Source organism: Ammodytes marinus (assembly GCF_949987685.1).
Source record: "Ammodytes marinus genome assembly, chromosome: 15".
Classification (NCBI taxonomy): Eukaryota; Metazoa; Chordata; class Actinopteri; order Uranoscopiformes; family Ammodytidae; genus Ammodytes; species Ammodytes marinus.
In genome coordinates, this window is record NC_137219.1 from 9,281,388 (window position 1) to 9,308,077 (window position 26,690).

Consider the following 26,690-nt stretch of genomic DNA (forward strand, 5'->3'; position numbering starts at 1 on the left):
TGGTTATAAGTGGTCAATTCAAAAAGGTACGGAACCATATGGATGCATATGCAAGAATATGTTTGCCGCTATTTAATTATAGGGAAAAAATCAGGGTAGAATATGTGATGTGTGTTCTTAACCTTAATTTTTTTTTCTTCATTAAAAACGTTGCTAAAACATTCTCTGTCAATCAACTTAACGATTAATTGACCAATCAGTTCGGCTCTATTCATGGTCCTAGGCAGAGTTTGTCCAAGAGGATATGTCATGGCAATCCATTCACTTCCTGCCGTGGATTCTCAGGCTGAATGGAAGTGCTGGACCAACCCAAACACAGCATCTCCTGGCCAGATATTTTTCAAGTCCATCTATCACTTCCTCCTCTAATTTTTCCTTAGCTTACTTTATTTAATGGCACTCTCCTTTGTTTCTACTGCATGAAGAAATATCACCTCTGTGATTGTAATGCGTCACTAGAGTTGGCTTTACCTCAACCCACTGGCAACACATTTTCATCTCGTCTCCTCGGGAATGAGCACTCAGCTAATGATTTCAACCAACAGGAATCTGTGCTCATATGTCTAGACTTGCCTTTGTTACACACACTGCTCTACTCTGTCTGGGGAGGGGCATGCTGTCTGCATATACTGACTGCTGTTGATGGATATGCATCTCAACATTAAAGGGGTGACTGGCATAATATTATGCTGACCTAATGTTAAGGTCATGATTGTCAAAAATACATTCAAATGATAAGATTGCATAGGGAAGGGGCTTTGCTGAATTAGGGTTCCTCACACATATGCCCATTGGTTATGGTGCTGTTAGCCTACTAATGAAACCAGTCTTGACTTTGGAAGCAGTTCTTGACAAAACATTCTAACCTTAAGGTCCTCTTAGCAGATATTCAGGAGCTTATGATCAATCCTTCTCTGCAAATGTAATTGCCCGGGTCAATGTTACATTACTGTTATTTAAAAACTTAAGGTTTTTAGATTTCTTTTTCAGAGTCCCCTTCCCCTACCTTCCCGATAGCCTGTGTTTAAAATGAATTAAAATACACAGTGACATTCAACAAATCAATATTTTTCAAACTTGCTAGGAATGGAATAAAAGTGGATGTCATTTTCACTGTAGCAATCTGCAGCATGACTCACCAGTTCCTCTGAAGTTGAAGATGTTTTCTCCCTTGGGTGAGTCGAGAGAGGAGGTCTTGAGGACGATGTTGGACAGCAGAAAGGTGATGGGAGACTGGGGAATCTTCAGGTAACGCCTGAAGAGCAAAGCGCAATGTGAGGTATTGATTGGATTTGACCAATTTGGGGTTTTGATTGTGCCTGATTCTGACATTTCTTGGGGAGATATTGTTATTATTAAATTATTAAAATGCTTCACCCTGGCCTATCTTTTTTTTCTCCATATCCTGCATGCATCAGAGCTCAGTTGTATCTTTAGATGCATACTTTTGTTTGTATGTGATTAAAATACCACTCCCGATGCTCTTAATGAGATCTGATCCTGCATTGTTGCTTTTAGTGTACTGGCTCTCGGGTGATAATATACTTTATGAGACCATTTTTATTACACATGCAATCAATAATGATCTGGCCTCAGAGTACACTGTATTGTGTTGTTAACACTAGGATTCTGTTTAGTATGCATTCAAAGTGCCATATACCTCTCCTACTACTACACATACATACACTTAATATGCATTAGAAATTTACAAAAACAAAGCTACTAACTGGAGCAAGTGGACCAGGCGAAGCTTACCCGAGGATTCTGCACCGATGAGGGGGCTGCAGTCTGACAGGGGGTCCCCCATGGCCTGGCCCTGGGAGGTGAAGGAAAATCTTTTCATTTAAAAACACATACAATATGTTACACTATTTCAATGCAAAAAGTAAAGCACATTGGCTGCCTGCACTGTGTATCTATTACCTGCTATCTCTCTGAAAAACCAGTCCCAATAAAAAAGGAAACCAGATTCTCCTGATATCATTTTTCACTGTCTTTGGTCGTACGACAAGCATTTTCTATTCATGACATTCGCTCACAAAGGGGACAAAAGAGTAAAAAAATCAACAAACAAACACTATGAAAAAAAAGTAGAAACTAAGTTCAGGTAGGCCTTATCTGTCCGTTTTATAATTCAAACTTGGAATGAAATGTTAATTACATCAGAAAAAGTTAGTAGGATTCAGTACAGATTCAAGTTATTTTAAATGAGATATAAAATGTCAAAGGCTGCTTAGACGTTCTAGGAAACATGGTCATGACATTGGCTACAGTATATAGTGTCATTTCTGGATGGATCTATACAGTTTACATTAAACTCACCTTGTCGTTCCCTCTTCAGTACTGTTTTACCTTTTCATCTTCTTCAAACAAGAAGAAAACAGTCTCATTTAGTTCAGTCGGATACAAAGTTTGATGCCAATATTTAATCGTATCCTTATTTATGGTTTACCTCAGCATTGGGATGTGAACACTATGCCAGAGGACAGTAACTTTTCATCTCCACCCTATGTCTCTCTGTCTCTCCTCTGTCCCCTCTGTGCATGCTGGTGTGGGGGAAGGTTCGGCCCTCAGCGAGCGTTCAAAGCTGTGAACGAGTTTTGGAGCCCAAAATGTCACCTGTTGCAGACTCTGGGCTACAAAGACCCAGGCCCTTTGATACGAGTCAGCTTTGAACAGTTCGCAGCTGTCTTGTGACCACCATCTGTGTTCAAACAGGGGCAGACACACACAGACACCAAATTTAAAAAAATGCATACACACACACACATAAGCAGCTCATTTTTATCAACAACAGAAAAGTGTGATGTTCTTGTTCTTTCTTTTGAATGCATGACTTTGACTTGTAACTGTATTTCACGGTGGTACTTTGCATTTATTCTTTTAAAGGATCTGAGTGCACCAATGTGTCTCTGGCTTTACTATGCTATTTATAGTAATGTGTTTTAAGAAAATGAAGGAAAAATATTCTATATTTAACTGACATTTCTTCCAAATTCCAGGTGAATATAGTTTGGTTTTTAAGAACATTGCCATTGGTTAATAAAGCCTAGATATACCAATTAAAGAAATGTTGGATTGGTCTCTTAATTAAAACAACTTTAGAGACCATTTTTAGTTTGAGGGATGCATTAAGGCTCCTCATGATGCCCTTGGTGTAAAACGTCTACACCCCTGGATGAAAGTAGGCTATAAGCCTCTTACACAAGATATGTTACTTCAAGAATCCGTTCTGAAACCTTAAAAACAGTTATAACTGCAGAACTACAGAACATCGCCTTCGCAGGAGAGAAAGGAAATTAGCATAGTGAGAGGGATCCATAGACTGGCGGGTTAAAGAGGGGACACAAAAAAAGTAGGAGCGGTTACGTAAACCCTACGTAACGGTTTATTTATGTCTCCTGGCCAATAGGATCTGCTCTTCGTTCAGCCGTCATGACGTAATGCGATCTACGCCAGAATAGCGCGCGGCGAAGGGGCAGCACACCGAGCCGCTTAGCCCCTATCTCTCTCTCTCTCACTCACTCTGAAACCTCTAGCCAATGTTTGTTTATTCACTGAGGATTTGTTTTGACCGGAATAGTTGTGGCAGCGCGGTGTTAACGGCAGAATGACGACGCTACAGGAGAACCAGTGTTACGGACTGTCCAGCGGTAAACTGAACCGCGGCGGTAACGTCTCTGTTTTTCATGTAAAACTCACTGACAGCGCGGCAAGAGCCATTGGCTCCTTTCAAAACGGAAAGGTATGTTATTTTTCTGTATTTACTCCCCGAATTGTCACCTACACCGTTCGTCAACTGTTGGTTTTGTTGTACCGCCTCGTCAAGGTGGACCTTTACTTTAAACGAAGTGGTAAGAAAAGGCGAGGAAAGCGGGTTTCAACCGAAGTTCTCCAATATCTTCCCCGACTGTTGTCTCCTATAAGCCCCCCTTTTTTTAGCTATGAAATGGAAATATGTTCAGTTGCATAATGCAATGCGGAAGCGCTTCCCTGCGTGGTGATGCTTGCAACAAGCTGCTAGCCAAGTCGTTACAAGCCTCTGGCAAGTATAAATGAATGTTAATCAGCGTCGAGGGGAGAAGAAAGGAAAGAGGCTGTGTGTGTGTGTGTGTGTGTGTGTGTGTGTGTGTGTGTGTGTGTGTGTGTGTGTGTGTGTGTGTGTGTGTGTGTGTGTGTGTGTGTGTGTGTGTGTGTGTGTGTGTGTGTGTGTGTGTGTGTGTGTGTGTGTGTGTGTGTGTGTGTGTGTGTGTGTGTGTGTGTGTGTGTGTGTGTGTGTGTGTGTGTGTGTGTGTGTGTGTGTGTGTGTGTGTGTGTGTGTGTGTGTGTGTGTGTGTAGTGGGGGGGAGACGCTTGCTGTAAAAGGGTATTTTGGATTGCATTTTGGGGGATGGAGTAGGCTACATATCCTTTTTGGTAAACATGAATAGTGTTGCAGCCAATCTTTTGTTATTTGAATCTACAGTAGGCTATAGCTTCAGTGAGACAGATGGGAACGCACAGACAAACGGACAGATTCCTCAGACCAAGCCTTTTGACCCAGTTAATCATAAATGAATCAGACACACAGCAGGAAGTCTACGCAGAGAACAGTCATGTACACTTCCTCAATTCACTCATTCCTTGTAACACAGATTGGAAACTCCTCAGTGAAGACAAATGACAGCCACTCATTCTCTGATGAAAGGTGTAAACCGCAGAACTCCTCCTTACTCCCGTCATACCTTTTTAATAACTGTGATGATGAGTGAGACCAGAAGGAGGGGAGTTGCCGTGCACGTATCTAGTTTCCTAATTTAGCTTGAAGTGTGTGTGTGTATGTGTGTGTGGCTAATGGCTATTCATAACCCACTTGGCCTGATCTCACAGAGCGAGAACATAATAAACACCTCAATGTGAACTGTGCTCAGGTAACCACCTCAGTCACTCAGTCAGTCAGTCATTCACTCACTGGCCTCATCAACTTCCGGACTCACAAATCCTTTCCATGAGAAAAGGTCAATTAGATCCTGGTCATTGCATAGTTTCCACCCCTGCTGCAATCGTGTCACTTTTGGACTGTCAACTCATTTCTGCACTTTTCCTTGTTCCCCCTGTATTCACCGAGGCTCATCTCTGTTTCACTCTGTTCAAAGTATTTCTCCTGTGACAAGCTGCTGTGTTTGAACAGCAGGTTGCTATGACCTTATGTCAGGGCAGGGCCTATTTTAAAATGAAATTGATTAGATTTTTTTTTTAAGGGCACAAGTGTACGGCTGCTGCACTATAGGTACATGTATCCAAAGGGGTACGAGGAAAGATAGCAGGGTACTCGCTTGATTTTGAAAAAAAATTAGATACACGATTGGATACATTTGGTCAATAATCTGTGGTTGTTGAATGACGTCACTTGAGTTAATTTATTGGACTTCTGTGAAGCTCCGTCTGGAACTACAAACCCCTTTTTATCCTTTATCCTTTATCCTTTTTTTTTTTTTTTTTTTTTTTTTTTTACATTGCAGTAGCAGTCTTTAAAGTGTGAAATTGATTGTCCCCTTCAAAGTTAATGCTTTTCGGCTATCAGTTCAGTTAGCTTACCATTTTTTTTTATGTCTCAGCAATCCTTGGCCATACATTAAAAAAATCCCAATAATTTCTTCGCGTTAACAGATTCAAGATAGGGGGACTGGATAGCACTGGTATTAGATTGGTACTTGTAATTGGCTGATAACTCGGATTGAGTCGCTGGAATCAGTATTGGTACAAAGAAAGATTGGGAACCACTGTACATACTCCTCACTATGTACGCACTGATTAGAAGAACAACTGAAAAGTAAATCCGTAAGCACTTGCAGTAGCATAATAAGGAAGGTAGAGCCCTTGTGCAGATAGTACAAACCACAACACATCCTCTGTGTGCTACTTACATCTGTGGCTGGTCTGTTACTCAGATGTGTATGTGTTTGTGTGTTCGTTATGCACTCTAATGAAAATTATTTTATTTTAATTTTTTCTCCAGGGTGTGTCTTCCCATCCCACCATCTGTTTCAATGGGAACCAAGGGGTAAGAGAGGAATTGCCCGACCCGTTGACATTAATACTCATTCAATAATAATAACATCTCATGCATTAAGATTTGATTATTTTTTTAAATGTTGTTCGTATCTTTTTCACAGAGAATCAGTATACCGTGCCCGGAGAATAGAGAGGAACTGAGGAACTTCTCTTTCGACGTCACCAAGGTGGCCTGTGAGAATCCACATGGAAGCTTTGACTGCGTCCAACAGCTCGGCACTGGGTAATAATACACAAGCAATCATACAAAACAGTACACACAACACAATTAGTTCTTGCTTTTTCAATGTGAGGAGCGTATGCAAATATGAAAGCTGTGTTTGAGAGCACTTATATTTGAAAGCCATTGTGAGCAAACAGCAAGGCAATGATGCAAATAAAAATAGGGGAGATGACGCATTTAGTGTTGCATGCAAAACTGTAAGGCTGTGTTATGGCACGTTTGGTGCGCAGTGATTGCATGATTAAATGTTTACTTTATCTTTGTATAGAATTAGCAACGTCGGAACAAGTTTTACTATTTTGAAATGTCCCCGTTCCCCTACTGCTGTGAGAAAGCCACCCCTGTGTCTCTCTGTAGGTGTCTTTCTAAATGCCAGAGCAAAAAACACCAGGGTTCCTGACTGTGCAGATCTAGGAAGCCGCAGAAATTTTGAGATTAAACGAATTTGATAAATGCCAAGAATTGTTTAAAAAAAAAAACGCTTTCTTTGTTGATATAATGATAACCACAATGTAATAATAATGTGAAACAACAGATTTGTGGGAAGTATTTGGAAGTAAAGACGTCTAGCTGACATCATGACATAGGCGTTCATCTTACTGAACACTACCAAAACACAAGCAGTCAATGTCTTTTTGAAATGGATGACCAAAAAGGAGTCTGTCTGTACTCACTCTCTTCCTCCTCCTCCTCCACCTCCTCTTCCTCCCAGAACTGCCACAGAGCTGTCGTGTCTCGGGGTGATTCAGAAGAAAATGAAAGTCAGAGCCACGGATGACTCTTACGATAAGGTTCGTCAGAGCATGGCCCTCGCTGTGGAGGAGACACTCAGCCACGGGGCCATTGTCATCAAACAGGAGGGGCTCAGCAAGGGTAAGGGGAACGCAGTAAAACAAAACAAAAACACTCACACCATGTAAACAGAGCCTGCCTGGTTATACAACACATCAAATCCAGCTGGGGAACAACACTGGCCTGAAGACAAAATGTGCACTGCTAAGCCCACAGTCGGCCATATTGCATCGGTTGCCATAGCAACATATGCGGTAACCAGTGACAACAGCCTTTCCAGTCTTTCTTTTACAGTTTATGAACATGCACAAACAGCATTGTGTGCATTGATTTTGTACATACAAGTAGCGTTTTTTAAAGTCCAAAAATATGCTGGCAGAACATGCTGGGATGTCATGCTCACCGAAATTTACATACACACGATAAAAACAAGTGATTTCGGGGGGTTTTCGTGAAACCGCTGTCTTTATTCTTCTAACCACCAAACCACATCCCTCGAAACAGCTATTTCAGCCAGTGTCATCGTGTTTCAGTTATCGCGGAAGCATATACATGCATACATGCACGCACAAACACATAGTCACTAGTTCCGATGATTTTTTTTGTCGGTTCAGAGGAAGTATGTACAACAAAAAAAAACACACACTTCCTCACATACTGCAGGCTTGCGCAACTATGTGGTTATTTCCCAAATTAGATGTCACACAGCTTGACATGGCGTCTGCGTCTGTGTAACCCCGATGTGGCTTTCTGAGGTCATTTAGCTTTTCATCCACAGGAAAAATGTGATGATCTCCGAAGGCCTCTTTCGAAGCACCGGTTTCACACATTAATATTTGGGAACTTCCCAATACAACCTAGTCACTTTAATTTAAATGCATAATTTAAGAAAAAAAATAGCCAAAAACTACAGCCCACAAGGTAAAATTGCATTTTGATGATGCAAACATTCTATGGCAGGCTCCTGTGAACCTCACACGCTTTCTTTTGAAGATAAAATACTTTTGCTTGATTTTGATGTGAGATTTCCCTGCTCCCTTTTGCAGGCAAGAAGGTAAAGGTTCGTGCCCCGGCCCCCGCACTGGCCAGCCTGACCAAGCCCCGCCCGTCTGTCCTTAACAACATTAAGAGGGGCGTCGGCATCATCAAGGGGAAGAAGGGCGCGTGTGTCTCCGGTAGGAAGAGCCTGGCTGACATGCAGGAACGTCCGCTCAGGGAGAGAGTCACACACCTGCTGGCTCTCAGGCCGTACAGGAGGCCCGATCTGATGCTGAGGCTGCAGAAAGACGGGCTGACAGCGGGAGACAAAGGCCTGCTGGGCCCAATGCTGACGGAGGTAATTCATTCTCTTCTTTAGCCACGTAAAAACAGGTCTTCAATATAAGTATGCAAGAAGTAAAACATTTTAAGCTTGTATATTTAAGTACACTTCTTGACATTTAAAGGTAGTCAGCGATTCTGGAGAATGCTTGTTTTCAAAATCACTTTTTGTCAAAATCACGGAATATCTCCTCACGATCCGCTACCTGTCCGTACCGTGTGATCACTGAAAAAGAATCTGGTGTTAATACACAGCCTAGGCTATGTAAACAAAGGGTACGTAAAGAATGTGGGCCCACTGTAGCTTTTAACATGTCTATTAAATTTACATGTAGTAAGACTGGATTTCTTTTCAGCGTGTACACAGCATTCTCCAGAATGACTCGCTGACCCCGCCTTTGAGAGCATTACGATAGAATGACACATTGTGGGAGTCAAACAATATCTCACCTGCTCCATTTTTCGTGTGTCTGTTCTATTCAGGTTGGCCAGCTCCATAGTAAAGACAACACCTATGTTCTGAAGGACAGCCTATTTAAAGAGTTGCAGAAGGACTGGCCCGGCTACACCTCAGGAGACCAGCAGCTTCTTAAACGAATCCTTGTCAGGTACTGGTACTTGCCACTATGTCCATATGAAGGAAATGAAGACAGTATATTGGCAAATCAATTATAAGCTCCATTTTATTTTCACCAAAATAGTTGTACATCAGAATGTTTGTAGAAAAAGCAGTTGATTGACCACCCTGTTGTTCTTACTGTGCAGGAGACTGTTTAAACCACAACAGAACCTCCTCACTGTCCCAGAGGCCCAGGTCAGTCCACTGCGAGAGACTCCCAACTCATCCCCGGCACACCGTCCAAAACCTCTTCTGCCAGTGTCAGTGTCGGAGGACTACACTGACCCGCTGGCAAGTAAAAAGCCCCGGATATCCCACTTCTCTAACAAAACCGTCAAGTCACGGGTGAGGTTGTCCGAACGAGCGGCTCGCAAAGAAGCCCCGGAAGCAATGACGGTGAATGAGGAGAGAAGGGACTCGCTGGATCCTCGGAAGCTGTTTGACTCATTGTCGGCGGCTTGTCAGCGTGAAGCAGAAGCGGCCAAGAGGCTTGAGCCGCCCCGCTGTGCTCAGGAGGAGGCCGAAGGAGCAGCAGCAGAGGACCGCCCACAACCCAACTGTGAGCGTCCTCCGTCCCCTCTCACAGTGCCCCATCTCAACAGACACACACTCAAAAGGAAGAGGAACAACAAACACCAAGATAAGGTGAGGACCATTTTTTTTCCTTTTTTTAAGATGTGCTGTTTCCTATTCCATTTGATGCATCTGTAATGAATGGATGAAGAAATGTATTTCAGACATATTAAAATAAAACAACACAAAAATAGATAAAACACTTTATTTTTTTCATTAGTTCAAAAATACGCTGAATAAAATAAAAATCATGATACAACACATAGGTTCAGTTATCTTTATTAGACAATGTACACGAGGCACATTCAAATTTGTCTTTTCGCATATCCCCTTTCAAGTTACCACACTTCGGAGGGGGTCAGAGAGCGCAGGGTCTGCGCCCCTGGAGCAGTTCAGGGTTAAGTGCTTTGCTCAAAGTGCCGGGGATCGAACCAGCAACCTCATGGTTACTGTTCAGCTCCTCTTCCTCTAGGCCATCTTACCACCATATTCCATTAGCCAGCATTGAAATGCCTGAAAAGGAGTAGGAAGAAGTATAAACTTCATTAATCCTACCCCTTCTCCACAGCTCAATAATCAATGTTTATTCATTCTCTTCCCTTACTAATGTGGTATTTGTTTTTGTTTTGTTTGTCAAGGAGAAGGATAGATTCAGAGACAGGAAAGAAAGGAAAAAAGATCACAAATCGGAGGATCCCAACGATAACGTTTCCCTGGACTTCACGGGTGAGTGCTGTCAGCCGCTGCCTTGAGACTTTGAAGTGTCCAATCTTTCAATATTTTTTCAATAATTTGTCATGGTTCCTTCTTCCTCTCAGAGCCGAGTGAAAGTTTGTTTGACTCGAAGGTACTTCCAGAGGGCAAAGACTCAAAAGACTATTTATTGTAAGTAAACCTCGTTGTGCATCCATGTGTCTTCACAACACAACGATAAGAGTACAAGATACAAACCCTCCACAGCTAGTTAACACAGTATTCTGTAGGTGAGTCCTTCACTAATTATATTGTCCCTATTTATGTTCTCTACACAGGACGTATGCAGGGATTCGCAGTCACGACCAGAGACAGAGATTCAAGCTGGACTTTAACAGGGAGTACAGCGAGTACAGAGATCTGCACGCTCGCATCGACGGCGTGACGCGGCAGTTCATGGAGCTGGACACACAGCTCAAAAGACTACACCGCAAATCCCATAAATACAAGGTAAAATATTAAGAAATCCACTGCTTAACTTTAAAAACCGCTGTCAAATTACTCAAGTCATAGAGCACTTTTGAAGCTTGTAAGTTCGTACTTTGCTTTTTAAGCTAGAATGAAGGCATGCCACTCCTGTAGCATACATAATAATGTCAATGTCATAACACAGTTCAAACAGTTTTGAAGGAAAACAAAAGAAATTGATTGTTTTTATCCATGTGTACTAGCTAGCGTTCTTCTTCGTTCCTGCCTTTGCTGGCACATTGCTGCATATCTTGGCAGGTTAGCCTATATGAGACCATTGGCAGGGTTATGTATTGTGACAACAACTCCATAGCTGTACTCCAAAAACTCCACAGGGAACCTTTAAGATTCTAACCTGCATATTCTCAAATATTAAATACAAATTGGCCACTTTTTGACTTGGAATGTGTAAGATTTTTCACATACACATACTATGATACTACTCAGTGAACACAGTTATTCTATCTTCTTTGCTTTAAACGGTGGTGAACATATGGTAGTGAAACAGCGATAGCATCAGATCAAAAACAAAGATGTCTTCTTTTATTAATTCCTACGTTTGTTTCTCTCTTACAGACGGTTCATAATCAAATTCTCCAAGAGTATCGCAAAATTAAAAAGGTAACAACAGTCTACAAACTTAGCAATATTTATTCTAACATGGCTGCATGGGACAACTCCAAACACCCCTTTTCTGTCACATAATTTTTTTTTTCTTTCTTCTTTTTTAGTCCAACCCCAACTTCAACCAGGACCGGTCTCGCTGTGAATATCTTCACAACAAACTGGCCCACATCAAGAAGATCATATCAGCTTACGACCAACAGCAGCTCGGGGCGGGCCATCATCTCAAGAGCCTGACCGCGGACCATTGAACTCACAATAGAATATGTTCACGGAGCTGAGATATGAATGCCATCGAACTGGAATCTTGATGTCTTCAGGGCCCAAAGTCTAGTCTCACGAGACCGGCTAGAAATGTCACTGAGGCTGGGAGTCATTTGTGAAGAGCAGCAGTGCTACGCTGGGGGAATAACAGCCCAATGATATCAGATCTTTTCTTAAAATATGGGGGAACATTTTTCTTGGGTCTTGGTGCAGCCCATTCTGCTGCTGGAATGAGATGATACAACCAGGGATACAATAGTTTTAACAAAAATAAATGAAAAAAATGCAAACGGTTACATGTTGAGACGAGGTGCTAAGCATAAAATACATTTGTAGATTCCACATCCAAATCACAGATAGTGTTTGTGTGAATGAAATCAATCTGGTTATTTGTTTATGTGTTCCGTTAGCCATGTCAGTATTAAAGCCAAAAGCATGAGATAACTGCACGCTTTATGTGCACATCCTGAGAAGACATCTGTTCTTTGCGTTTGGTGAATTGAGACTGTATCAGTGTTGTTGTGTCAGTTGTCCTTGGTTCCGGCCTGATCTGCCCTGCATTGTCTCCGGAAACGGTTACCACATTCATAGTATTCCACTGGTGTTGTCCTTCATGTGGCTTTCCCGCAGCACAGAAGACTGTTATGTTAAATGTGAAACGCTAACTTGAAGTTGTATTCAGGGAATTTACAGTTTGAGCTGCAGTCAAAGTGGAACTTAATAACAGATTTAGGTTATCAGTGCAGGAAGTTATGGAGTTATTGTTACTGTAAGCTGAGACGGTAAATAACTGAGATATAAATACATGTTGTTGCATGCTGTGTACTTTACAGAATGCATGAGGTGGAAAAAAAGCATAAACTTTGTCAGAGTTTCCAATAAATTAATTTGTATTAATTTTGTGTGTTCTTTTCCTTATTTGTAATATTTCAAAAATGTCATGGAGTGCACTTATAAATAGCCTACACATTTACTGAGATAGGTATACACTTTTATTTGTTCAGCTCAGGCACCCATAGCAGACAACACATCTGTTTTTAGTACACATAAAGTCTGCCAGGCATTTGTTTTTTCTTTAATTAAATAACTTGACATTTTTTACTTAAAAAAAGGATTTATTTCAATGTTTTTTTTAATTTTGAAGTGCTTCAAATTGTTGCTTTCATTTATTAGCTTTGCCTCTGAAGACCATCAAATCGGTATTCTTATTTAAATAGCCAAAGATGTTTGAGCATTTAGCTTGTATTTGTTGCAGGTGTACTAAAAGTTGATGCATTATGTTTGCCATAATTATGACTTCATCCATAATCAGGACTCTCTATCTCATATGACTTACCATAGGTGGATATTTTTATTATCAAGGATACTTTTTCATCTTGCTTTTTCTTTCACTGGCGGAAATGTGTTTCCATATCTGAAGGACTGTAAATATTTCATGGACCCTATAATATTCCCATGAACAATCACCATTGGCTGCTCAGTCACGTTGAAACCTCACGGCTATTGGTTCAATCTGAGAGGAGTCTTCTGATTGGTGCGTTGTCATCTCGGTGACCTCTGACCGCCGTCAACCTCAGCAGCTAGTTGTAAACACAGAATGTGAAACATGTGTTAATTAACATAACTGCCCTTGAACTTTGTGACACATTTCACGCCGAGATATGACACGAATGAACACACACGGACAGAGAGAAAAGGCTGTTAAGTGAGCGTGTATGGTGAGTAAAACAACATTGCTCACTCTTATCGTAAAGCTATGCTACTTGAGCTAAGCTAGGTGAGTGAACTGACAGCTTCATCAGGAAATGAATTGTTTGTTATTGTTGAACAGCGATGCAGCCTAAGATGTTGGACGAAAAACAACGCCAATTTGCTTGTAGTATGTTAGCATGAAAGGCTATGCCTCGTTATATTTAGGGAAGCGCCTTGCAATCCTATATTTCTTGCTTAGTTGTAATAATAATACAGTGATACATTCAATGACCATTAAATTATGATGAGACAATACTACTTAAATCATGTACGATCAGTACATATCATGGAGAGAGAATACATTAACTGACCTGGAATGTCACAAAGATTAATTCCCACATTTAGATACATATCTGAAATATATATATTTTTTTTTACTTTTTTGAATGTTTTTTTACAAGATATAGTTAATATTTGTGTCTACATCTGTAATATCTCTAGATTGCTTTAGGTTGCAGACAAGAGCACATACTGCACAGAAATGTAGTTAGCCAGCTGTATTTTGGTTGCACTGAAAAGTTTACCAGCCTCTGTCTTGTTTAAACAGACTTGTGCTTCACCCCACATCTTTTCTGCAGCCTGTTTGCCACCTCTAGTCTACACATTATCTCCTGGTCATGGCGGGGATTCTCCAAAGAAACCTTAGATTGAGGACAGCCCTCTGTCACCTGAGACCCAGTAGCACCTTCTCATCTACAGCCACAGTCAGACCTTCACCTGTGGAAGTCCAGCGCAGTCCGTTCCTCCCCACCTCAGCCTCATGGCAGTCTGGAGTCAGCAGTCGGCAGAAGCACAGCGTTGCAGACGGACCCCAGTCCTCCCCTGCTGCAGCCCCACACAGGCTGCCCTTCTCCACAATAACTCAGGAAGACTTGGCTTTCTTCAGGAAGATACTACCGGGCAGAACCATCACAGACCCCGACCTGCTGGAGTCCAGTAACGTGGATTGGCTCAAGACAGTGAGAGGTGATGGAAAAACATGAATTAACTCATAACTTTGTTTTTTATCAATGACAATCGTGTTTTTTCACATACCCTTTTGTTTCCTTATTGTAGCGTCTCTATTTTCTTTTTTTCTTTTGTATGTAGTTTGTCCTTATTTTTATTTTTTTTACTAAACTCAGGCCTGTGAAATAAGATAACACAAGTGATATTGTTTATACCTCTATGAATGTATTGATATAGAAAAATAAAAATAAAATGATTATAGGAAAAAAATAACTCACTCCACTTGGAATATGTATTTTCTTACCAATGGTAACGTCTTCTATTCTTCTCTTCATGCATCCTCTGCAGGCTCCAGTGAATTGTTGCTGAGACCTCAAACAACGGAGGAAGTTTCTCAAATTATCAAGTAAAGAACAAAAATACTGGTTGGAAAGAAAAATACACAGCGGCTCTGGGTTTTTCTAAGGTGGTTAAAGCTGTCGTTTGTTCCCCTCCTGTAGGTACTGTAACAGTCGTAATCTGGCGGTGAACCCTCAGGGAGGGAACACTGGGCTGGTTGGGGGCAGCGTGCCAGTTTATGACGAGATCATCCTCTCCACTGCTCTCATGAACAACATTCTTACCTTTGATAACATCTCTGGTGAGTCTTTAAAATACTGAAGTTTCATCCAAAATGTCTGTCATCCTTTAAGAAAAATGTTTACGGCTGCTTTCCAAATCGCATACTCTTTATTTTTTCTATTTTACATAATACATCTGACCATACAAATAATCATGCAGTAGGCATACAATTGGGGGATCATTATACTTATTTATTTCATCATAACATTGCGCCTTGAATTGCCTCTTGCTTTTATATCCGTCGCAGCCCAAATTTTCTTTTATATGAAGGTTCCGTATAAAACTTCCGATACGAACTTTATTGTGGGTCAGAATCGCCAATTAGCATGCTGATTCCAACACTTAAAATCTCGGCCGGATGTAGTCGACATCCGGGTATTTTTTAAGCATACTAAATCTGACCACAATAATTAGGACATCCTTAATGTTATTTCTACCATACTAAATAGCAGAAAGTATGGGTATTGGAACACAGGGATATGTTTTCAAAGTGTTTTTGTCTAATCTTTTGAGATAATTTTTCTTCCTCTGTAAGGCATTCTGACCTGCCAGGCGGGCTGTATCTTGGAGAACTTGTCCGTTTACCTGGAGGACAGAGACCACATCATGCCACTTGACCTGGGGGCCAAAGGAAGCTGCCACATCGGGGGAAACGTGGCGACCAATGCAGGTGGACTGCGGCTGCTCCGATACGGCTCCCTGCACGGGACTGTGCTGGGTCTGGAAGTGGTGAGTGGAGTGAATAAATGAGGAAACTATGATATTCTCCAACAACAAGTATCGTATTAAAATTGCAGAGGGAAAGTGTGTGGTGGTGGGACTCTGAATCGCACTGATCTCTCTCTCTCTCTGTGTGTGTGTGTGTGTGTGTGTGTGTGTGTGTGTGTGTGTGTGTGTGTGTGTGTGTGTGTGTGTGTGTGTGTGTGTGTGTGTGTGTGTGTGTGTGGCGTGTGCAGGTGTTGGCAGATGGGCGGGTGCTTGACTGTTTGGCCACACTGCGCAAAGATAACACAGGATATGACCTCAAACAGCTCTTCATAGGCTCAGAGGGTACACTGGGGGTTATCACCGCGGTGTCCATCCTTTGTCCACGCAGACCCAAATCTGTTAATGTGGTTTTTCTGGGTAAGATTTTTTTTATCATTGCTTCTCCCTTTGACAATATTAGCATGTCACTATTTAATTGAACAGAAAATGAAAGACAAGTCACAGTTCAAATGATTAATGTCAAGATGAGTTATAGTTCATAGATTAGAGGATCAATTCATTGACTCTCTTGTGTTCGTAGGCTGTGAAAGCTTTGAGCAGCTGCTGAAGACATTTCAGCTCTGCAAAGGCATGCTGGGAGAAATTCTGTCAGCCTACGAATTTCTGGACAGCGAATGCATGAGGCTGTTGAACACGCACCTCAAACTACCCAATCCCATCTCCGGTAGGCCCCACACGCACGCAAGCACACAAATACTTAATTTTTATAAACACACAAACACAGGTCAAACTCTTACCTCTACCTTGCAGATTGTCCATTCTATGTCGTCATAGAAACGTCTGGTTCCGACCCGACACATGATGAGGAGAAACTGCACAATTTCTTAGAGGAGGCGATGTCGTCATTGGTCATTGATGGAACTGTGGCAACTGAAGAATCAAAAATAAAGGTATAGTGTGTGTCTCCCATATTTGTTGTGGCCAAGAGCCGGGCTGTAACATCGGTTGCGTTCCAAATCGCATACTTTCTACTATATAGTATGTAGAAAAAAGATTTAGGATGTCCCGATTCTTGTGGCCAGATTTAGGATGGTTAGAAGTACCCGGATGTCCTACTTCATGCGGCCAAGATTGTTAGTGTTGAAAAGTGCATCCTATTTGGGCGATTCTGACCCACAATCCAGTGCACACGTGAAGTGACGTAACATCGACGAAGCCTCCATATGAAAACAAACGGGGATGCGACGGATATAAAAGCAAGAGGCAAGATCAAGGCGCAATGTTATGATGAAATAAGAGAGAAAAGTATGTCCCAATAGTATGCCTACTGCATCCTAACTAGATTATTTTTATCGTCGGATGTAGTATGTAGAATAGAAAAAAGAAAGAGTATGCGATTCGGAACGCAACCAGAATCTTTTGAGGAGCAGAACAGACATTTTCTAAATGTTTCACTGTTCAACAAATTCTACAAAAATACCAAAAGCAAACTGATGTTTGATATCATGCTAGTGTCAAGTTGTTCTTGAGAAAAAATTAAGTAACTGTATAAATATAACAGTGTATTCCTTTCATTTCTTTTAACCTTATTTATACTTGAGAGATCAATTGTATTATTGTAATTATTTGCAATATTGTACTGTAAGACTTCAGTAGGAACAGATATGCTTCTGAATGCCAAAGATTGTGTGGGAAATTTCTGGTGTTCTTTGGGGAATTATTGACAATAACAGTTATGTACAATATCACCAGCCATTAATGTATGTGTGGACCACGTTCAGCCTTAAAGTGTGGTTGACAAATGATGATGATGCGATCTCATTTTCCATTTCAACCTTTTGTTCAGGCTCTGTGGTCGATGCGCGAACGTGTCACAGAGGCGCTGACTCACGACGGCTTCACCTACAAGTATGACATCTCCCTTCCTGTGGAGCTGATCTACCAGCTGGTGACGGACATGAGGGAGCACCTAGGGGACCGGGCTAAGAGCGTGGTGGGATACGGACACGTAGGTAAGACGTAATGGTGGAAAGAGCTGGAAAGAGTCCGTATATCGGGAGTGAACTGACAGCCTGCTAGCACGAGAAAGATTTCTTGGTAACTCTTTGATTCCTTCACCTCAACATCTCAATCTTTATTCTTCAAGTAGCTAGGAGGAACTTTAAAAACAATTCTTAAACAGTCTAATTTTTCCCCTGATGAATTATTAAATTACATCTAAAAGCAAACAGGACCAGGACAGTACGCTCACCCAGAAACAACAGCTAGCGTCATAAAAACAGCACCGCTTTTGTCCAAAGGAGCTGCTAGAAGAAACACAAACTGAAAGTTCCTCTGAGCCACTTTAAACACTTTTGCATTTTTATGCAAAATACAAATTTGTTGGGGGGGTAATATATAGGTTGTTTACTTTTCACACACCTCACCCAATCTCTCTCCTTGTGTCCTTCTAGGAGATGGAAACCTCCACTTGAACATCACCTCTCCCTCCAAAGACCCCGCTCTCCTCGCTGCCATCGAGCCCTTTGTCTACGAGTGGACGGCCCGTTGTCACGGCAGCATCAGTGCAGAGCACGGCCTGGGCCTGAAGAAGAGGAACTACATCCACTACAGTAAATCCAGCCAGGCCGTGGCTCTGATGGCTGATATTAAGGCCATGCTGGACCCCAAGGGCATTCTCAACCCGTACAAGACTTTACCAGATAACATGAATAAATGACCCAATGGCCTTTCTGCTGTGAGGTAGGTGGCAGAGAGCACAGCGCTCATGCGGGAACTCCGTTTTAACCACACTCCTACTGCCACAAGGTTGTATCTGCCCTTTCCTGTGATCACATATTTAGTGCAGAGCTACAGGTTTTTGCACCGGAAAAAGCCATTTGCCACAGGCAAGCAACAAACACTAAGTGACATTGATTTGTTTTTTGTCCAAATATGAAAAAAGTAGTTTCATTGTCATCAGGAGATAGCTTTACTATCAGAATGACCATCCATTTCAACATGCCTCTGACCCTGTACTGTAGCGGTTTATGCATTTAGTGGAAGTTACTGCTTCATGTTATCAACTACCTCAGTCTTAGTTTGATTGAGTCCTTATGCCACAGAATAATGTAAACTCAATTTAGACATTCATAAATGACAGATGAAATGAACAGAACTCCATATTTTTCAGTAAAGCAGAGAGGAAGTGACTGAATGATCATGATTGACGTTGTGTTTGCCTTTTATAGCAGCCACATGGGGGCAGACAGGAAGTAAGACTACAATCTGTCCAGTTTAAGCAAAGTGTACCTAATAAACAGGCAGGAGAGTTTACATGTTTTCAGAAATCATAACACATGCTGGCTTATCATTAGGCAAGAGTGCATTAAATGTTTTATTACATTACATATATATATAAAAAAAAGACAAAGCAAAAAAAATAAAAAAAAATAAAATCCATAACAAACCCAGCATTGGTGACTGCACACTTAGGCAACTTTTTTTCTCTTTTGGAAATGGAATCTTGAATAAAACCATTTCCAAAATGACGATGGAGTGTTTTTCATGTTATTCAGGCAACGTGTAGTGTGGCATGATGGGAGATGAGGAGTAGACGGAGGCCCTGTCAGCACTACATCAGTCACAAAGAGTTCCTGAAGTACGCCAGACAGAAGGGATCAGGTCATTTCATACTCATATTCCTATTATCAGATACAAACTAAGGCCTATTGGCAGGTATTAACTATCCCCTTTTCCACCAAAGCAATTTGACAACCTCTTTGGAGCCAGTGCTTGATGGTGAACCATGTATTTGCGTAGTAGTGTTTGGATGCCTGGCTATGTATGCCCTCAGAGCAAAGCCAGGAGCAGCACTTTTAAAAGTATGACTCCACCATTTTTGTTGTAGTGATTAAAGTTAGCGCGAGTGTTAGCTGGGAGATCAGATACTTATACAGTTGCTTAATGACATAGCTCTCTTTCCAATGTAAATGCAAACTGGTTCTTAAAGTTGAACCAACTACAAACTGGTATCGGCCCAGAACTAGAGCCAGATTCGCATTGGTGGAAAAGAGGTAACTGTGTGCATACCCCGGGAACCATCAAGATAAACATGTATCTGTAGTGTTTTATCCTATTTTGTCCCTACAACAATCAAGCTCAGCTCTTTTTCCTATTTCTCAACAAATCATGTCTTACTATCTAAAATAGTGACAACATGGGGTACAGAAAGTCCAGTAGAGTAAATGCCTATATATGTTTACAGTCAGTTTCACACACTGTCGTACAGTACATCAGTCTTGCATTGCCTCAGTAGTGTGGTAGCAGTGTAGGTTTAATACATAAATATCATAGTATTGTTTGTAAAGTTTAAAAACAATTTTGATTCCATTGGCTCGTTTCCTTCTGTAAGTCAACGTGTGTGTGTGTGTGTGTGTGTGTGTGTGTGTGTGTGTGGGGCGATTAGTTGGCATGTTCTAATAAAGCTTAACGAGAGAAACGCTTCAGATTGTCTCAGAGCAGAATGCCATTAGTGCACGCCCCAAACAATGGCTGGGGATAGGTGTGAGTGTGTGTGTGTGTGTGAGCAGTCATAAATGGGCGTTAAAGCATTTTTGGGATGGGTTACTACAATATGCCATCAATTGTTCTTCACACTCGGTAACAGTCTCTACAGTTCAGTCACATTGGCAACTGGTTTAAGGTCCTGTAGCAAAGGCGGCTGGCTTATTCAGACAGGACAGTCCCAGACGTCTGTGTGGGCTTCAAGTCGGAGAGAGAGGGATGTTAGGTGTAAGGCAACCACAGATAAAGAGAGGGATGAGGCTGGATGACAATTGAACTACTCTTCCCTCTGGTCCTCCATCCATCCGTCTGTCCGCTTCCTTTATTGAGCGTACAACTCTTCCCTAAGCCGACTGCCTGACACGGTGGCAGCTGCCTCGGAGGCTGCTCTCCCTCTCTCACGACTCCTTGCCCTTCTCCAGAGAGCTGTGAATCTTGTCCAGGGTTTTCTTAATGCGCAGAGCTGTCAGCCTGGCCGAGGGGTTCTTGTACCAGCACTCCTTCATCAGTTTCACCAGAGCGGAGAGAGTCTGAGAGAGAGACCGGAGAAAGAAGAGGATGTCATGAGGAAGCTCTGCGATGAATGTGGCTGAAAGAGCTTTCCAGATGTACTGTATAAGCCATTCTTGGTAATTCTAGGAACGGGTATCTCACTTGCATTTGGTACCAATCTCTTTCACTGCGTTTACCTTATTTCAGTTGATGTAAATATCCATATGTAAATAATATCCTAACAAGCTTGCACTAAAGTACAAAATAGATAGCGTAGCTGACATGTTTTAGATTCCCCTCACTGGATCACACAGGTACCCACACACACAAACATTTGTACAACCATTTTTCTGGTGCTCAAATGCTATCTTTCAAGTGTATTTGACGTCTTTAATATTGTTTAATATAAAAGATTAATACTCACAGGATCAGAGAACCAACGATTCGGAATGAAAGGCCTCTGCTGCTCTACACACACCACCTTCCTCATGTCCTCAAAGCTGGGGTCATTAGGCACCTGATCGTAGAACGGAGGCTTGTACTCCTCAACAATACCTGGAATAGCAAATTGAGATGATAGAAATGAGTGCAAGAAGATGAACTGATGGTCAATAAGACCTCACTCCTAACAGCAGGGCCTGGAGTCTGACGAGCCAGCTGACTATTTTACTGGTACCAAGAGTTTAATTTTATAATAGAACAAGACATTAGAGGTGATAATGTATTATGTCAGTCGTAAAAATGCACTAAAAGCCCAACACTCACCATTGCTGTATGTGCGTCTTGCTATCTCCCACAGCACCAGCCCAAAGGCCCAGATGTCCACTCTCTTATAAGCATCGAAGCAGTCTATCTGAATGCTCTCGTCCAGCACTTCCGGTGCCATGTAACGCTTGGTGCCGACCTTTGGATTGTTGCCCACATCCAGCTGGTTGTCTGCCTGGGAGTGGGTCACAGCCAGCCCTGTAACATGCAGCCACATTCGGTTTTAAAGCCACATATGAATACGCGCTTGGTAAAATGGTAAATGGACTCCACTTATATATCGCTTTTCCCTGGTTTTTCACAGACCCAAAGCGCTTTAAATTGTTTTGTACACATTCACCCAATCACACACATTCATATACCATTAGCAGTAGCTACCACGCAGGGTGCAAGCTAACTATCGGGAGCAATTTAGGGTTCAGTGTCTTGCCCAGGGACGCTTCAACATGTGGCGGGAGACGGGGGATCGAACCACCGGCCCTGCAACCCAGTGGACGACCTCCCTTCCCGCTTGGCCACGCCCGCCAAAGTAAAATATGTAAGTACATTCTCCTGTTAGGGCTGCTAAAACTTTCAGCAAATATCAATAAGTTGTTTGTCTGAAGCACACAGTTCTGGACTAAGGACCAGTATCGTGAATAAAGACTAATAGATAAACAGCAGCGGTAGAAGTAAGTAAATGCCTGTGATAAGTGACTGACCCAGGTCTGCGATGCAGCAGCGCAGCTCCTTAGTGACCAGGATGTTTTTGCTCTTGAGGTCTCGGTGGGCGATGGCCGGTTTGCCCTCTGTGCCAAAGATCTCTGTGTGCAGGTGCACCAGGCCGCACGCTATCGACGCCGCCATCGCCAAGCCCTCCGTCGTCTCCACGGCAACCCGCTGCAGGTAGTCGTAGAGTGAACCGTTCTCGTGGTAATGGGTGATGAGCCACAGCTGGGTGCTGGAGTTGCGAGAAGTCATGTCGGACGCCATGAAGCCTGGGGGGGGGGAACAACAAGACAGGTAAGATACAACGTAAAAGATCAGAAAAACTGAGTTATTTACACTGGTGAAGTCAAGTTTCTCCTCCACAGATCATATTTATTGCTGGATTGCATTATAGTATATTGCACAGGTGTTCACCTGTATGTGTAAGGTTTTAGAGTTGAGATTAAAGATGACAACGCTGCCATTAAACTTAAAAAGAAACAATGAATTGAATTTTGAGACTATCAACTTGGCAATCCATGAGACATAATAAACAACAACTACAATCTTTGTGTCAATGCTTAAAACCATTTTCTCTGACAGGAAATAATACAGTGGACACAAGGACAAATCACAATCAACCTTTTCCCCTTTTGCACTGAATGCCAGACTCACCCAGTATGTTGTCATGTCTGAGCAGCACTGTGTTGTAGATCTCTGTCTCTCTGAACCAGGATTTCTCATCTCTTGAAGAGAAGATTTTCACAGCCACGTTTTCCCCCTGCCACTGGCCCCGCCACACCTCCCCGTACCTTCCTTTGCCTGGAAAAGAGACGAATGAAAAAAGAGAGTAGTAAAAAAGGGAATGCATAGATAAAGGTAAATAATAGTAAAAGGTTTAAAAAAGTAATAATTGTCTGCATTTTGAACGTGCTTTTAGAGTGCTCTGCTGTATGATACTGTGCAACAAAAAAAACAGGATCCAAAGGCATGTGACCTACATACTTTCATTTGAACTTTCAAATTAAAATGTGGGTTGCCACTACAACGAGTAAACGTCACATAAACAACCAAAGTCAAGTGTCTAAAGACTTGTGTTTTGACAGCTGATTGTTGTAAATGACTAAATTCATATCATTTTTGCCCTCACACATCGCAGTCAGATCTGTATCTTCATGAGGGTTTACATCCTAGAATAAATATGTAGAGTCATCCAAAAAACTGACAACAGCATGGGAAACTGAGCTGATGTGAAACTCACTTTCAGTGTGCTCACAAATGTCTGAATAGGCTTTTTCCTCTCTACTCATTATCAAGAAACTGATGACGACAATTTGCTTTCTCAGCAAGTCAGCTAATCTGCGTGTGTTGGCCTACTTTGGTTTTAAACATATTTTGGTAGTTTTGACATGAGCAGTTCCTCAGTCAAAGACTTGATTCTAACCTGCAGTGGTGTGTGCTTGGGCAGTGGTGTGGTAAACCTACCTACACACTCCATCAGACTGATCTGCCTGGCCACCGTTCTCTGGACGAGGAAGGGAAGACCCGAACCACTGCCTGATGTACACGAGTGGTCCAACAAGTCCTAGAGACAGACACACACACCAGATCAGATGTGCAATATTTAGAGGCAGAAAAAGATATACACACACACACACGTCACATGTGGCTAGGCACAAAACGACTGTTGGTAGAAAAAATAACGTACAATAAAACCATAGAAGACTTTTCAAAATTTGAAACGCAAAAAGCAATATTTAACTCGGCACTATTTAAGGTCAAAATGTAGTAGCTGCTTTATACCTTTATCTTTTCTAACAGATGCACACACTGTATGTTCATGATGTGACTTTATTTTCATTGTTTCATCCTGAACCTTTCTTACTCTTACCGCTAAAGTGCTGTCTCCCACATTGGAGGAGATGAGGCCGTCTATTGCTCCCGGCTCTGGGTCAAACTCCTGCAGCCTCTGCAGGCGGCCGTGGTGGAGCCTCCTACAGGCCAACACTGACACTACAGACAAGAGAGCCAGAACCACCACCGGGCCCAGGACAAAAAGAGCCAAGGTCTCCACACGGTACCGAACGGGCTCGCCTTCTGGAGCTGTGAGCAAGAGTGCAGAAGTAACGGGTACAGAGTGGAGAAATGGGGGAAAATGTTATGGTGACACATCTTGTCTTTTGTCATTAACAGAACATAAAAGTTCAACTTGACAATTAGAATCTTTGCTAATAATGTGTTATGATCTGATATTAACCTGTCGGAAGCAGAGACATCAGTGCACTCTTGGTGGTGTTGCCGTTGCACATGTCCTGGGAGCAGCAGAAAATGGCCTGTTGGAAGGACGGCGTGGTGGAGCAATGCAAGAGGACTTTATCCAAGCCCTCCAGGCAGCCGCGCTCAAACTCCACCCCACTGCTGCTGACTTTGACGGAGGAGAAACATCGGGTACCGTGGCATTGGCTGGCCTGGAGGTATTTAGGGCTGTGACACAGGCACACCAACTGTCGATCTGGGGAAAGAGAAGACACAACTTCACCAAACACTCTGATGTTTTGCATTGCATAGAAACAAACACATACACACACACACACATTTAATTTGTCGCTTATCAAAATAACAGGCTGACCATCTGGCAAAACACAACTCTGCACTAAAAGACAATTGGCACTCTCTAGCACTGCTCCGCTTTCCCCCTATTTTAATTTATTATCAAAAATGTACCACTCGTGGTTAAAATGCAATTTCTCTCTCATTGCTATGGTGCAGTGGAGATTCATCACTGTTGGAACAAGTGATCATGAATTTCCAATTAGTCAGGAACGTTCCCAAACAATATATATATTTATATAGCACCGTACAAATGGGATACAATCTAAGTCACGGTAGACCAAGGAAAAGCTCCAACGCCCCGTTCCACATGACACAATGTGCATGAACTAACACATAAGTGCATACCGCATATAGAAAACAATAATAAAGGACATCATAGGTGAGTAAGTAAAAGAAGAGTACCTGAGCCCTCAGCTGATGTCTGCAGGCTCTGCAACAGTAGCAGCAGAAGGACGTGGACACTGTAATGATCCATGTTTCAGTGCACTGAGAGGAAGGCAAGAAGGGAACAGGAGCCACACAGAGTTCAAATTAGTACACACTCTTGCAAAGGGGATAATTCAATTTACCCCCTCTATGTTTCCTGATGATCCCTGCCAAGGCTTTAGACAGATAGGAAGCAACAACTTATAATGGATGAATGCAAAGAGTCCTCTGCTTGTCTTTGTCAAACTTTATTAAATACACATTAGTGATAATGGGATCAACAGCTGCCAGTTCAAAGATAACCACTCAGAATGGTATTACACTATTAGTTTAAAGGTTTAATAGGTATTTTTACCTGGACTTAACATTACCATGTGGTTCATTCTTAAGTTGTTTATAACAAGCTATTGCTACTAGGGGTTCCTAAGGATAAAACAAGTTAGATTAAAACGTCTTTGATGCCACTCTTAATGAAATGAAAGACCAACTTTACAATAACAAACTGAAGAGTAAAACTGAATTTAGGACAGTATTGCATACAGTTTGACTTATTTAGTCAAGTGAAAAAGTAAGAATATAAAATTATTATTATCATCCACTTAATAATAATGTCACTTAAATGTCCCAAAGTGACCATATCGGATCATTCCATGTTGATCTGTTTGATGATAATGTGAGAGGCATTTGTAAATGTTTTAAGAAAGAATGCTACACATTGTTTTGATGTTTTAAATAGTAACATCAGAACAAAATGCCTGAGAAAATCCTACTCCCCATGTCTTATGTTTAAGGCTTTTGAAAGATTGGGTCAAGACATTTTAATTTAAAAAAATGCATTAACGTTTCAGGCTAATGATACATCCTGATGCAGCATTGACGACAACAACAACAACTAATAATACAAATTCCCCTAGCGAACACCAAACATTTCAATGTCACAGCCTATGGTTGTGATGACGTACATTATACGGACAAACACAGCTATCGGCAAGTTCTTGTTTATAATCCTCCCAGACTGTCGGCTTGTTTGTTTGCGGTGGCTAACAGGCCATTTACAAGGGGTTTTATTGGCCGTCCACAGGCGCCAGACAGACGGACGGCTGCCCGATGCTGCAGCTACTGCCTGCGTTAGCCCCGCGAGCTAAGCTAGCTGCACACAGCACAAAGCGCAGTCTGCTAGGGCGCGTGAGGGCCGTCAAGACAGAGGGATATAAAACAACAGCCACCTACCTGGCACACACGTAACACAGCCTCTAACTCATTCTTTGGTGTTAGCGTATCGGCTATATTTTAAGGTTTAGATACTCCTCGTAGCAGCGTGAATTGCGATGTTCGGAGCCAGAAGCAGGACCACAGCCCAGCCCACCCACTGGCTGCATGACGTCACCAAAACATTATCATCAAGATGCATTGTGGGGAAGAGGAGTCCTCCAACAGGTAGTA

General features: G+C 42.1%; 3 protein-coding genes across 4 annotated transcripts; 2 read left to right on the forward strand and 1 right to left on the reverse strand.

Annotated features, from left to right (window-relative positions):
* The first annotated feature begins 3,480 nt into the window (after positions 1–3,480).
* On the forward strand, positions 3,481–12,532 carry LOC307262106 (RNA polymerase II elongation factor ELL-like). The gene is made up of 12 exons (XM_080042860.1): positions 3,481–3,745; positions 5,999–6,043; positions 6,156–6,277; positions 6,990–7,150; positions 8,116–8,405; positions 8,873–8,997; positions 9,155–9,653; positions 10,220–10,307; positions 10,400–10,466; positions 10,613–10,784; positions 11,379–11,423; positions 11,534–12,532. The coding sequence occupies exons 1-12, from the start codon at positions 3,611–3,613 to the stop codon at positions 11,675–11,677; spliced, it is 1,893 nt and encodes a 630-aa protein (XP_079898986.1). The 5' UTR covers positions 3,481–3,610; the 3' UTR covers positions 11,678–12,532.
* Positions 12,533–13,269: 737 nt separating this feature from the next.
* Positions 13,270–18,955, forward strand: d2hgdh (D-2-hydroxyglutarate dehydrogenase). Of its 2 annotated transcripts, none has more exons than XM_080042023.1 (10): positions 13,270–13,467; positions 14,021–14,408; positions 14,739–14,796; positions 14,891–15,030; positions 15,547–15,740; positions 15,968–16,136; positions 16,300–16,443; positions 16,530–16,669; positions 17,566–17,731; positions 18,173–18,955. In XM_080042023.1, exons 2-10 carry the CDS (start codon positions 14,060–14,062, stop codon positions 18,436–18,438), a joined length of 1,626 nt encoding a protein of 541 aa, XP_079898149.1. In that variant the 5' UTR covers positions 13,270–13,467; positions 14,021–14,059; the 3' UTR covers positions 18,439–18,955. The 2 variants fall into 2 exon arrangements, with proteins under 2 accessions (XP_079898149.1, XP_079898150.1); XM_080042024.1 differs by having other exon boundaries at positions 16,554–16,669.
* Positions 18,956–19,081: 126 nt separating this feature from the next.
* On the reverse strand, positions 19,082–26,611 carry acvr1l (activin A receptor, type 1 like). Its single transcript, XM_080042025.1, has 10 exons — positions 26,478–26,611; positions 25,224–25,307; positions 24,466–24,720; positions 24,100–24,311; positions 23,694–23,793; positions 22,884–23,030; positions 22,223–22,498; positions 21,522–21,719; positions 21,181–21,311; positions 19,082–20,794 (listed from the first exon to the last, which is right to left on the reverse strand). Exons 2-10 carry the CDS (start codon positions 25,294–25,296, stop codon positions 20,663–20,665), a joined length of 1,524 nt encoding a protein of 507 aa, XP_079898151.1. The 5' UTR covers positions 25,297–25,307; positions 26,478–26,611; the 3' UTR covers positions 19,082–20,662.
* Positions 26,612–26,690: the final 79 nt, after the last annotated feature.

Bases quoted from the DNA above. Each gene is read 5' to 3' on its own strand.
- LOC307262106 (XM_080042860.1), top strand. From the start codon at position 3,611: ATGACGACGCTACAGGAGAACCAGTGTTACGGACTGTCCAGCGGTAAA. The intron at 6,044-6,155 runs GTAAGAGAGGAA...TCTTTTTCACAG, and splicing joins GTTTCAATGGGAACCAAGGG to AGAATCAGTATACCGTGCCC. The intron at 11,424-11,533 runs GTAACAACAGTC...CTTCTTTTTTAG, and splicing joins AGTATCGCAAAATTAAAAAG to TCCAACCCCAACTTCAACCA.
- d2hgdh (XM_080042023.1), top strand. From the start codon at position 14,060: ATGGCGGGGATTCTCCAAAGAAACCTTAGATTGAGGACAGCCCTCTGT. The intron at 16,137-16,299 runs GTAAGATTTTTT...TTGTGTTCGTAG, and splicing joins TGTTAATGTGGTTTTTCTGG to GCTGTGAAAGCTTTGAGCAG. The intron at 17,732-18,172 runs GTAAGACGTAAT...GTGTCCTTCTAG, and splicing joins GGTGGGATACGGACACGTAG to GAGATGGAAACCTCCACTTG.
- acvr1l (XM_080042025.1), bottom strand. From the start codon at position 25,296: ATGGATCATTACAGTGTCCACGTCCTTCTGCTGCTACTGTTGCAGAGC. The intron at 23,794-24,099 runs GTAAGAGTAAGA...GTCTGTCTCTAG, and splicing joins TGGGAGACAGCACTTTAGCG to GACTTGTTGGACCACTCGTG. The intron at 21,312-21,521 runs GTGAGTGTTGGG...TTGCTATTCCAG, and splicing joins AAGACGCACATACAGCAATG to GTATTGTTGAGGAGTACAAG.